Raw genomic sequence first — 13,282 nt, 5'->3', positions numbered from 1 at the left:
CACAACCCGGCATGGCACAGCCCAGCATGGCCCGGCACAGCCCGGCCCGGCACAGCCCGGCACGGCACAACCCGGCATGGCACAGCCCAGCATGGCCTGGCACAGCCCAGCATGGCCCGGCACAGCCCGTCCCGGCGCAGCCCGGCATGGCACAACCCAGCACAGCCCAGCACGGCACAGCCCGGCACGGCCCGGCACAACAGGGCCACGGCGGGAGGCGCCCCTCGCCCAGGCACCAAGGCTGCCCCTGCCCTCCCTGCCCACGGGTGCCCTCGCTGCCATCCCCACGGGTGCCCTCGCTGCCATCCCCACGGGTGTCCTGACCTCCTCCCCGCGGTGTCCCCCTTGCTCTGCCTACAGGTGTCATTGCCCCTTCCACATTCGTGTCCTCACCGCATCCCCAAATGTGTCCTTGCCCCTTCCCCACATCTATCTCCACCCACATCCCCATGGGTGTCCTTCCCCCCAGCCCCATGGGTGTCCTCACCTCATCCCCTACAGGCATCCTTCCCCCTTCCCCACTGGTGTCCATGCCCACATCCCCACGGGTGTCCTCACCTCCTGCCCCAAGCGTGTCCTTGCCCCTTCCCCACAGGAGACCTCACCCCCATCCCCAGAGCTGTGTTCAGCCACATCCCCACGGGTGTCTTCATCCCATCCCCATGGGTGTCCCTCTCCCTACAGCTGTCCATACCCCTTCCCCACAGATGTCCTTGCCCCTTCCCCACGGGTGACCTTGCCCCCATCCCCAGAACCGTCTCCACCCACATCCCCACGGGTGTCCTCACCTCATCCCCACGGGTGCCCGTCTCCCTACAGGTATCCTTGCCCCTTCCCCACAGGTGACCTCACCCCCCTCCCCACGGGTGTCTTTGCCCCTGTCCCCGCTCTTGCCCCTGCTCTCATCCCCACGGCCGCCCTCACCTCTCTCCCCGGGGGCCGCAGCCCCAAGGCTCATGGTGGAGCCACAGCTGTGCCGGCTCTGCTCCGCGGGGCAGGGGGAAACCCCACGCTGCTGCTTCCTCCGAGAAATCCCCGCCAGCAGGGCTGGCATCACGAGGGCCCCGGGGGAAGTGGCGCTGGGCCAGCCGGAGGTTGCACAAGCCCCTCTGGGCCAGGGCAGAGCTGGGATGGCCGCGGACAGACCTGTCCCGTGGGGGAAACGGCGTGGCGGCGAGCGGCAGCACTCGGCACTGCTGGGCCGTGACTTTCCTTTACAAAGTTCTAGCAAGTAAGAGCAGATGCAGGAAACTAAAATTTTCGGGAGTCAGCACGTGGGAAGGAGCTTGAGGTGTGTGAAATGGCGGGTGGAGAGGAGGGAGCGTGAACAGTGGGGGACTGGTGGTTGTTCCCAAAGAATTTTACCCTGAAGTGAGCAGGCAGCAGGTCTGCGCTCAGGAACTCAGGGGCCACCCTGACCGGGTCCCAGACGCGGGGCAGGCAAATTCTCCCAGACTGGCTTCTTCCCAAGCCAATGGTCCCGGGCAGCAGTGCCAGGAGCGATGGGGACCAGGACTTCAGCACGAGGGGGACCATGGACCCTCCGGAGAAGGAGCTACAAGAGACACTCTTGCTCCTCTGCTGATCTCTCTCTCCCCTCGGGGCTGCGCAGTGGTTTTCACAACAGTGCTGAGGGGAGTTGACCAAGGAAAAGCAAGACCAGGGCAATCCCTGCTCCCACTGGGGCTGGTCCTGTCCTTTCCTGGACACAGGGAAGGTGATGCTTATCACAAACTCGTAGGGCCTTTCTTTGTGTTCATCTCCCATCTCTGAGATCACACAGACGCTCCTTTTTCTTAATTTCTAGAGGGTCCAGCCAAGCACTTGGAAATATACCCTTGCAGGTTTAAAATAAACATATTAATGGCTTGCAAATGAAGGTTCCAGCTGAATATGTGCCAGTAGCTCTGTGTCACTCCTGCGATGCAGAGTTATTATAAAGGCAGTGTAAGTAGCTAATAAAAATGATCATTAAATTAACCCCAGCACTTCCCAGGGCTAAACATGACACTTCTGGCTGATGCAGCATCTCTTCTAACAGCTGGAGGTTGCTGTGTTCCCCACAGACGGCTCCTCTGGGTTTCAGAGAGAGCATCCTCCAGCGTACATGTAGACAAAGAGCCCGTCATGCTTGTCCTCTGTAATAAGAACCCTGCCCTGGCAGAGCCTGCATGAATATTTGGTGAAGAACCAGGGGCCAGAGCTTGTTGACATCACATTGGAGAGCAGGAGGAAACTTGTGATTTCAGAAAGGGAGGCATGCACGGGTATGCGTGCAGGCTGGGAAAGGGAAGGAGATGTATTTTGTGTGAGAGGGGTGAGAAACATCTGCAACTCTCGCTGTGAGTCAGTGCTGGGTGTGCGCACAGAGGAGAGCTTTGCTAACGAGGATTGAAGCCTTGTATCTGACTGGCTTCGGCTTCAAAAAACTAAATGGTGAGACAGCGCGTTTCCAAACGGAGACGGAAGCAGCGGGCACCGTCACACTCTGCGAACAAAATGACAGGAGAGCAGCTGCTGTGGGAGGAACCTCTGTCTCAGCAGGGTGATGGGCACTAGAACCATTCAGAGCCTGAAAGGGCAGAAAAAATACACCCACAGTGTGTCTGGGGGAAGGATTAAACACCACAGCCGCCTTCATTGCATCGCAGTTGAGCTACACCTGCTCACCGCCCAGGGTTCCCTTTGGTCCCAGGGTGAGGCACAGGACCACAGTTTGACTGGGGTGGGAAGGGACCTCTGGAGGCCTCTGGTCCAGCCTCCCGCTCCGAGCAGGATGTCAATGAGCTGCTCAGCACCTTGTCCCACCCGCAGCTGACTGTGTCCCAGGATGGAGATCTCCCACCTCTCTGGGACCCTCTTGTACCGTTTGATCCCCCTCACAGAGCAATTTCTTTCCCTAATCAGAACTTTCCTCCTTGCCACTTGCAGGTTCAATATATCAGTGACAAGAACAGCTGAGGTCAGGGCTGAGTGATCTCAAGCTGACGCACACACGGTGTGTTTCTGTGCACACCCCCACACCTGTACTGGGGATGCACAGACATGAACAACCTGTGCTGGTCCCTGCCCAAAGTCACCTCCCAAATCACAGTTGTTTGCTGGGGAATAGGAATCAGGGTCTCCTGCACCAAGTGATCCACGCGGCCATCACCTGCCCTGCTGCTTGCTGCCGCGTTCATTCTCTCTCCTGCCCAGGGAGGATCAGCTCGAAGTGTGTTGTCTGGAGCTTTCTGCCATCATCTTCTCACTTTTGCAGCGACGGTTGCCGTGCAGGGGTGGGCAGACAGCCCATCCACAGCAAATCTGCTCCATCCATCAATCCCGTGCTGGGGCAATGCCGTGTCACCAGCAACGTGCCCACGGCGCACGGCACAATAGCTTGACAGGCAAGACAAAGGTGGAACAAGAATAAATCCCATTTTATTACATGTTATGTTTTCATTTGGCATTAAATCACTGCCGGTAATAGTTTGTGACATGTATCCACCTTTTATAGCCCTCTTTTGTGCTGTCTTTTTCACGGAGACTGAATAAATACCAGCACAGACATTCTCCCGGGCAGCCCAGGATGAAATCCAGGCTGCTGAGGTGTGAGATGGTCCTGAGGCCGACGCAAGGATGCGATGGCCGGGACTGCGCGAGCGGTGCCGCCGGCCGGGGCCGGAGCCTTGTGCCCGCCAGAAACCGGGGGATGTTTTATTATACCTGAACCTGAGACATCGTCAAGGTATCCGAAATCCCCTAAGTCGAGGCAGAGGGTGCGGAGGTTATTATTAAAAAATAAATTAAACATAGAATAGTAGAATCATTTCAGTTGGAAAAGACCCTCAGGATCATCGAGTCCAACCATAACCCAGCTCTGGCACTGACCCATGTCCCTGAGAACCTCGTCTAAACGCCTTTTAAACCCCTCCAGGGATGGTGACTCCAGCACTGCCCTGGGCAGCCTGTTCCAATGCCCCACAGCCCTTTGGGGAAGAGTTTTTTCCTAATATCCAGTCTAAACCTCCCCTGGCGCAACTTGAGGCCATTTCCTCTCGTCCTGTCACTTGCTGCTTTGGAGAAGAGACCAACGCCCTCCAGCTCCAACCTTCCTTCAGGCCGTTGTAGACAGCGAGGTCTCCCCTCAGCCTCCAGTTCTCCAGGCTAAATACAACTTTTTCCCAAAAAGATGAACTCGGGCTGGCCAGTGATGGGAGGAAGAGGAGGCAGAGGCCGGGCCCCCATCCCCAGGGGCCGAGCTGAGGCCGGGGCTCGAACCGCGGGCCCCGGACACTCAGCCCGGGCCCCGAGCCGGGGAGGCCGGGCCTGGCCGGGCCGCGTCACGTCGCAGCCGTCCCCGAGTGACAGCGGCATGTGCGGGGCGGCTATAAATGCCGGCGGTGAGTGACAGGGAGGGCAGCGGCGGCGGGGGCTGGGGCTGGGGCAGGCGCCGCCATGGGCTCGCCCCGCCGGGCCCTCGCCGGCCTGTACGGGCGGGGATCGAGCAACATGGACGGGGCGGAGGAGGCGGAGAGCGCGGCCTGGGCCTCCCGGCCCGACCGGCGCAGTTACCTGCTGGGCATCCGGCCCCAGAACAGGTGAGGGGCCGGGGAACGGGGCTGGGGCGCGGGTGGGTGTCCCCTGCGCGGCCCCGCGGTGGGGACAGGCCCGGGGGTGACATTCCGAGGGCCGGGGAGGGCGGCCCGGCCCGGGAGGCGACACCGGCCGGGGTGACGGCCGCACCACGGCCCTTGGGCCTTGTCCTCCCTGTCATACCGAAACTCGGCAAAAAAGACTCTTCAATACTGTTTTGAAAGTGTTGAAAAGCGGCACTTTTATTACAGTGCGCTGGACGCTCGGAGGATTGCTCCTCTAATTGATCGTGCGCGTGGTTTGCACTTCTTGGCATTTATTAAAATATACCTACTGCATAATCATTTCTTTCTACCGCTTAGTTAATGCATTAAACATAAATTATTTCCGTAACTGACAGATCATCTTTGGTATTCCAGAGTCTTCATCAGGGGTCTCCGGTGTCCCCGCAGCTGGTGCCCCCCCGGTGTCAGTTCTTGACCTGATTTCTTGAACAAGCAAATTGTAATTTTGTGCTGCTACTCAGCAGAAGTCACACAGCTCTTTCTTCGTTTAGTGGAACATTCCGCTTTCCCAGCTTGCAAGCCAAGGACATCTATGTCCAGCCTCTATAGAGCTTTGTTTCTCTGTTAGGTTTCTGTTACATTAGGCCTAGTCTTGCTACGTTAGGCTTAGTCTTGATATATTGTGCCTAGGGGTTTCTAAAACATTTTTGTTCCTCTTATCACCTGGACATGTTTCTGGGGTTGAAAACCAAGCGGTGCTCGGGCTCTCGTTTGCCACGGGCCAGCCCCTCGCCTCCCAGAAACCGGCCGTGTTTGGTGTTTTGTCACTGTTGTCGCCGGCGCCGTGCATTGTTTTATAGCGGGGCAGGTGAAGCCCTGACGGACATGAGCTCCTGCGCCCCTGGAGCCAAACCCGCGCGCAGGATCCGCACTGACCTTCTGCCTTTGTCGTGGCGAAGCCGCGCGTGTTATCGGCGCCAGGCTCCGAGCAAGGGGCCCGCGGCGTGTGCGCCTTATCTTATTGCCAAAAAGGTATTTCTACAATGTAGATAGGGGCTGTGCAGCGATGCGAATGGCATTCCTGGGTCAGAAATGGCCTCAGGCAGGGGGTCTGGGGTAGGAGCATGGTTTTGTTCGCACGGGAGCAGCTATGATAAGCACGTTGTCAGATGAGATTGGCCGCGGTTAGCAAATAGAAGGCTACGTGCCAGTGAAGGCAAAGGTGTCGGTGTTTGTGTTAGTTATTCAAAATAAAGCCTATAAATTGCTTTGAATTCACTAGGAATGCTCTTCGGTCTGTAAGCTCTCGAAACCAGTGTGCCTGTTCCCTGTTGATGATTTATAAATAGTCCATTTCCAGCGTGTCGAGGCTCGATGCCTCCAAGACTCTGAGGTTCGTAAAAATAAATACAGGGCCAAAAGAGATAAAAACGTGCCGTCTGGAAGTCAGATGTTAAACTGGGGGAATGCCAAGGTTTAATTGCCTCGATTCAGTTCCTTTGTGCTTGTACAATAACATGCGATCTAACTGCAGTCTGTCTGCGTACGGTGGCATCTTCAGTACCAACAAATGACCCTACAGCAGCCACAACCCGTGACCACAGACTATTCCATGCTGAGGAAATCTGTAACCGAGCCTGATGACTCTGTTCTGTGGATCACAAGTAGAGAGAGCCTTTAGTAAATAAGATGTTGAGGTGGTTTTGTTGCCTGTAGCTTGACTTTTATTCCCTTCCCGCGTAGGTTTGACTTGCAGTGTCCTCTGGCTCCGGCACGGTAAATCTGGAAAGGTCTGAGTCCCAAACAAGGACTGACAGGCAATGGGACACTGTACCACCACATTTAAATCAGCAGCGCATTCGTTTTCCACTAATGGTCCAATCCCTTTTTCAACCCACTTATGTACTTGGTCCTTGAAGGTAATTTCATTTGGCCCGTTAGGTTCAGTGGCTGTCCCTGCTGTTGTGAGAAGCAGTAAGTAAATATTTGCTAAATAGCAAAACTGCCCTTTCCCTGTGTTCATGACACCTTCCAGTTGCTCTAATGAATAAAGGAGTAGCACAAAAGTCTCGTTCCCCACACAGCCCTGAACAAGCGCTGAAGATTTGAGCCGAGATGTGCGGAAACTCTTGCCGTTGTGATGCAGGGCAAGGGCGTGAATCGAGTGTGGTTTTTGTCCTGTAATTCAATAACGTATCATAACAATTCTGGAACTGAGTGAGTGGAACGGTGTAGCAACAAGACTTTCAGAAAGCAATTAGGAGTTTAATTAAATCCAGGAACATCTGGAGAGCTTGTCTGGGAGAACTCGAAAAGCAAGATGAGCGACATGCATAACGGCAGATAACATTCAGCTGAATTTGAGTTTGTAGCTAACAAAAGTACAGGACAAATGACACAGACACAAAGTTACAGTGGGAGGCTGTGGTGCTGGTTAGAAAGCAAAAATGGACGTTTTGATCTGAAGAAGGTGTTCTTTTTCAGGCTTCTCTTTTTCTGTCTTTATATGTATTTGTCAAGTGTATTTAACCGAAGAATTTGCCTGCTCTCTTCACCCATTCTGAAAGCTGTAGAAAGTGTGGTGACATGATAGAGACACTTACAGACATGGAAATATCTTTATGAGAAGAAACTGAGGTTAGGAATCCCTGCTCACAAGTGTGTTTCACCTATACGCTTGCATTCATGGCCCATACAGAGAACAGTCTGGATCATCTTGGTCTCCCTAATCCTGTAGGAAGAAAAGGATGTTGTGTAAATTGAAGGATATTAATTTAGAAACCAGTACACTTTTTTTTTCTGCTTTTTTAACTTGTAGAATTTGTCCGAGGTGGTGCTGCAGGGGCCAAAAGAACAGTGTTGAAAATGGCCATAGAGAAAACATAATCTCTTTATTAAACAGAATATTCAGGATATTTACTTGTTGTGCTCTTAGGAGCTGGTCTTTAGGAAGAATATTCTCTGTGAGCAGATACCTCGGTGACAGGAGATTCCTGGCTTTCCTTCGTCAGCATTTTAGCGTCCCTGATACCAGAGGACCAGTAGGTGTTGGTTTGGGTTTTTTGTTGTGTTTTGGCTTTAACTCTTATGTCTCAAAGCACTTGACTGTAATAACTTCAGGCAGTGGGAGGAGAGGCCGTCAGTCCTGTCCAGGGGCTTCCTCAGCTGCGTTCATGGGCCACAACCTCAAGATATCTCTTTAGGTCTCTTTTGTGTAAGAATTAGCAGAGTCTGATGAATTTCTTGTGCAGAGACGTGCAACGTTATGTAAAATCTTATGGCAGAGGCTTCGTCTGAGTCCCAGGCAAACTCCTCCGTTGGAAGCGATCTGCACCTCTCGTTGCTCCTCGGTCTCATTACAGCGTGGCCTCCTCGCTTAAATATCTTTCTACTGTCAGAGCTGCATCATCCGCAGGTATTTTTAGAGCAGAGTGACATTGCCTCTCATCTCTTCTTGGCCGGCTGTCCTTGGCTGTGGTGGCAGTTAAGCTCAGGAGAGCGCCTTGCCACCTGGCTTTTCTGGCTGGAAACCATTCCCAATCTTGTACCTCTTGCTTTGCACATAATATCAGATGAAGGTGAAGGATCTGTTACTATAATGAAGTGAGCTGAAAACGCAGGAGCGTTTGTTCCTGAAAAGCGTCTTTAGCTTTCTTAGTCCGGAGGAGTTCCTTCTGCAGCACTTGGGCAGCTGTAACTTCTTGCGGGACTTTGCTTTTGGCAACAAGTGCTGTAAATCCCTGATAAAATACCTGCTGTGGCATCTTAGGGAGTTCGCTGTGTCCGTCTTGTTTGACAGAAACGTCTCGAACTCTGAAAGGAGGGACACGCAGGACGCGCTCGAAAGGCACAAGTCAAGGCAATGATGGGTTCATCATCCAGGGTAGAAGTGTTGTTTTCCTGTGGGTGTAATTATGTTTGAGCGGGGCTTCTTGCCAATTGTGCGCAGTGAATTATAATCCCCAGCTGCATTTTTCAGCCCCCTTTCTAAAGCCTCCTGCCCGTATCTCCTAGAAAGCCAAGCGGAGCTGAGTCTGTAGGCTGAGGAGCCAATGACCTAAGGCTGGAAGATCAAGATGTGGAGCTGGACAAACAGGGCTCTTCAAGCCCACCGTTAAAATACAGAATATATCACGTGTGAACTTTGCTCTTCTCTGGAAACCTCCTAAATGGGACATTTCCCAGGCCTGGGCTCCCATGTGGTTGTGTGGAGGGGGCAGTGTGGTCTCCTCTGCCCCAGGCACCTCTTGTGCCACAGCAGAGATGGTTTCCGGGGGATGGAATTAAAACCAGTTCTCTCCTCACTCTGTCTTAGGCAGGGGAGGATGGTCTCAGGTGAACCAGGCTGTTATCTCACGCTTTACAGCATCGCCTGCTCTGAGAAGAGGAAGGCAGAACAGCTCTTACTGACAACTGTATTTTCACCTTCACAGCCACAAAAAATCTTCTGCACACAATGAGTTTCCAGGAAAGTGTCAACGTACATTTGATTGTCCAATATTGGCTGTGCTTTCTTCTGTCCTTTCTCATTCATTCATGTCTTTCAACTCGCTACCAGTTTAATTTGGATCATAAAAGCAGCAATAATTCAGAGTTAAAATACACAGATCTGAGCCCTCTTACAGGAACGTGTAACTTAATTTATTGTTTTCCACCTTCTCTGTTAATGAAATCTAGCTGTAAATTGTTACACGCAAGTCTGTGTTCATCTCAGCTCAAAGTAAATTACCTGCAGAAAAAAATGCCATATTTCTCCAGCCCCGACATCGATTCGTTCCATGACCTTGACGAGCGAAGACTCAATACATCCGTTTTCCAGTCTGTAAAATAACAATGTGACTTGTACAGCTCCATAGCACTCAGAGCTGCTTTATCGCAGCGTTGCTGATAGTTACTGCCATGGTATATGAAACACAAACGCGCTCGTTCTGCGTGTGCATTAAGTGCTTGATAAGAAGCGAGACACACGGCAGGGAAAAGCTCAAGCATAATCATGTGTACATGAAAACTTAATGATTGGCTTTTAAATGTTGAAAACGGTTGGCTTCTGACAGCTGAGGAGGCGTTCGGAGTGGTTTGTATTTGTCTCAAGCAGTATTAACCTTGGAGGCAGAGAAGTTCATGTGAAATCTTATACTTGGAAGTCTGCGTGTGTAAAACATGCCCAATAATGTCACGGGTCGGGGTGCCAGCGAGAGGGCCCATGTGCGGGGACGGCCCGGGCTGCTCCGTCCTCAGGGACTCCTCCTGAGGAGCTTTGTGCAATGTTCTTTCTGAGAAATCACAACGCGGAGCTCTCAGCTTCGCTGCCATTGAGAGGTTTTGCTGTTTGCTCGCTGCACCGAACAGCGCGTGTGGCTCAATTTTCGTACTGTGGAAGAGCACTGAAATGTTCCGTTTGAAATTAATGAAATTAACGACTGTTGCAGCTCGAGCAGATCAATTCCATTCGTACGTGTGAAGATGGAGCCACTGTGAAGCCTATTTCAGGGTCTCCTGAGCTATTTTGACTTCCATATGACGATGTGAGCTGGAAGGAGAAAGATTTCTGTATCTCAGGGAGAAAAAATAAAGAGGAGAATTTCATGGGAGGGCTTAGAAAATATGCTGGATTTAAAATTATGTTTTTTCAGGCAGTTAACTTTTCATTACATTTGGCCATGTACCAGCCTAGGCCATCAACTCAAGCAATATTTTAAGTGATTGAAGCAAGTGAGTGTTGTTGACAGTTCTGCCTCCTGCCCTTGCAGCAAGACTGAAATTTGACAAGTGCATGAAAAACGGGAAGACTGGCTTCATTTCCCAAGAATATCATGAGCAGTTGAAGGCCTAAAACCTTTAAGAGGATGATAAATGTCCAACGGAGTTCGAAAACATCTAATGAAATGGAATTTAAAGAACTGAGGCTGGTAGAAGGTACATAGTAGAGGGGCATATTCTCATGGTCTGGTGCAACCGCGGTTAATAACAAAAACTGTATTTTCAGGGCTCGCTTTTCACAAGCTGTGCTTCACTTCATAGGTGTGAGACAACAGAGGAGGTTTTCCTGCCACCGATGCTGGCCGTGCCCAGCATTAATGTAATTAAAATTAAGTGAAACGCCACTTGTTCTGGTTGAAGCATTCAGAGTTGGTTTTCCTCTCTCTGGGCTTCAAGCTCTAGTCTGAAAAGCAAATTTTGCTCAGTTCCGTAGCATATTGAGGTTAAACCTTAGTTAATACGTGGATCTTTGTGGTTATGGCCTTTTTCTTTTGATAATATCAGAGCTCCCCAGGAGACCCTCAGCCGGTATTCAGCCGCATGTCTCAGGATGTGCAGTGAATAAAACCCAGGTTGTGTGCTCAGCACTGGAGATTAGAAGAAGTACTGACGAGGCTCACGGTTTGATCATGTTCATGAGCACAAGGTGTTCACGGCATCGTGGCACAGACACTTTCATTCTGCCTCTGGCTATTTGATTTTCTTTACGTCCGAGCCAAGTCCTGATTTGTACGCAAGGACGCGGGATTAAAACTGCGTTTCTGCCTACGCCAGTGTTCTCCAGCAAGTGTTTTAGTGTCTTTGCTGCTGGCTCCTCAAGCAATGCCACGTCCTCAGTATTCCTGGGGGCCAAAAGGACGTGTTTCCCTTGTGTTTGAATCCCGAAAAGCTGGGAAGTGAGATGTAATTCATGTTTATGCCCGTGAACTGTGTTTCCAGCTGGACAGAGCGAGCTGGGGTGCAGGGACCGAGCACTTCAGTGCGTTGCCTTGCAGCTCTGGGAAGGACATAAAGACAAAGTTCCTCCGTCTGACTTCTCCCGCGGACCAGGATGGGTCGGGTGGTCGATCCTCAGCCTGTTACGGTCGGTGTTTGATTTTTCCAGCTGGATAACACCCGATCTGCTCATCTTCTGGCTGCCCGAGCAGCAGTTGGCACTGGGGGGATGTCGGGATCAGATGGCTGGGAGTGGAAAGGGTGAAGCTGCTGCCAAAAAGGCAAGTGCCACCCGTGTTTGTTGGGTTAAAGCTCCTCCTCAGTGCCTATCTGAAACATCTTCCGTCTTTGCTTTCCTGAGGAGTCAGTGAGCTCTTCAGACTGCTGGAGTTTTTGCACAAATGATTGCACTTTTTCATTGGGAAAAGTGTCAGGCCTTCCAGCTGAGCTCCTTTTTAACTTTTTACTTGCATGGAGATTCCGCCTCCAGAGGTGCAAGTGCTATGTGGTTGGCAGGAGGGCTTTTCAGAGCCCTTCTGTGGTCATTTTTAGGGCAAGACTTGAAGTCCTGCTGATTTCTGTGCAGTCAGGACTCGCACAGAGCCCAGATGTGGTCATTTGGGTGGGAGACCTGAGGATGTGCACCTTGCTTCTCCATGCTGGCTTCTGTAGCATCGTCTTAAAGTGCTGAAATCGGGTTGTCCAGGGTGGGCTTTGGTGCACAAGGCTGAGAAGGTTTGGCCTGGCTGCACGTATCGACGTGGGAACCTGATTTTGTGCATCCCCACAGGGGTGTCTGTGCTGCAGTCGCTTCAGCGAGGTCGTGGCGTGGGCATAATTAACACGTAGCTCCGTGTGGTTAAGGATGGAGCTTACATGCTGTTGACTGGCCGCTCCCTAGCTGCTTTTGTGGGTAAATTCAGGGTCTGGGAACCACTCCTGGTCGGTGTGAGGGGTCGTGTCCTGCAGCCTGCAAGGGGCGGCTGCCACAATCCCACAATGTGGCCTTTGGTGGGGACACGAGTCCTCGAAGATAGTCCCTTGGGAGAGCTGGTGGCCGCTGGTAAGTAGCTCATCTGGGCATCCCTTGTGAAGGACTTGGGTGCTTGATTTTTTTTTTTCCCTTGAATTATTTAATGCTCTAACACGTTCCTGCAAGAATCCTGTAGATTCTTGTAAAGTCTACTTCTTTTCTTTGATTTTAATTTTTTTGCCAGACCACAGCGGTCTGCTTGGCAAGCTGGAATAGCCGTGTGCAGCGACTAGAGGGTTTTTGGCTTCTCCAAAGGGGAAGCACAGAGGGTGACCCGCTCAGGCCACCCGCTTTAGGGCTCTGGACCCCATCCTGCCGTTGAATCCGCCGTGGCCCGGGTGGACTTGCCTGCTTTGAGCACGGTGCTGCGGATGGTGCATGGAAGGCTCCGGCGCTGCTTCTCGGAAACCTACTTGTGTCGATGTCCTGACACTTATTCTCTGCGGTTAACAACCATTTCATTTTTCCAGCCTTTGATTTCCATTGACAATGTGGCTTGCGCGTCCTGGCACTCGGCCTGAGCGAGGCAGCTGAACCTTCTTTTAATAGGAACTCTGACCTGCGCAAAACGACTCATCATTAATACGTCTCTGTAACGATTTATTTCAGCTCCTTTTCATGCTTTTCTGTTTAATGGTTTTTATGCTGTTTTTTGCTTAGCTTATCAAGCAGCAGATTCTCTCCCTCCAGTTTAGGAAGGTAAAACTACGTTGCATTAAACTGCTCTGACCAAACACTGTGCTGAATCTGACTGCACATGATTAATCTGTAATGCTTTGGTACTAATTAATTAGTAGAGAGCCCTGAAGTGATCTAACAGCCTTGTTCTGCATGATCGGATCCCTAATACTTGCTTGAACTGCAGACAGCAAAGTGAATGTTCATCGTAATTCCTGTGTTAAGGTGCAAGAAATATTCCTCTATCATAGCCAAATAATGGGTGTTCAGCTACTTCTTGATATTAAAGTGA

General features: G+C 51.6%; 1 protein-coding gene across 1 annotated transcript in view; it reads left to right on the top strand.

Moving 5' to 3' along the window:
• Window positions 1-4,411: 4,411 nt before the first annotated feature.
• Window positions 4,412-13,282, top strand: part of ALPK3 (alpha kinase 3) — a 36,006-nt gene continuing 27,135 nt past the window's right edge. Inside the window, exon 1 of the mRNA XM_065642215.1 lies at window positions 4,412-4,583. Coding sequence (XP_065498287.1) covers window positions 4,441-4,583 — 143 coding nt within the window. The 5' untranslated portion in view covers window positions 4,412-4,440. The remainder of the gene's footprint in view (window positions 4,584-13,282) is intronic.

Source organism: Caloenas nicobarica, chromosome 10, assembly GCF_036013445.1.
Source record: "Caloenas nicobarica isolate bCalNic1 chromosome 10, bCalNic1.hap1, whole genome shotgun sequence".
NCBI classification, from domain to species: Eukaryota; Metazoa; Chordata; class Aves; order Columbiformes; family Columbidae; genus Caloenas; species Caloenas nicobarica.
This window is presented reverse-complemented; position numbering and strand designations above follow the sequence as displayed.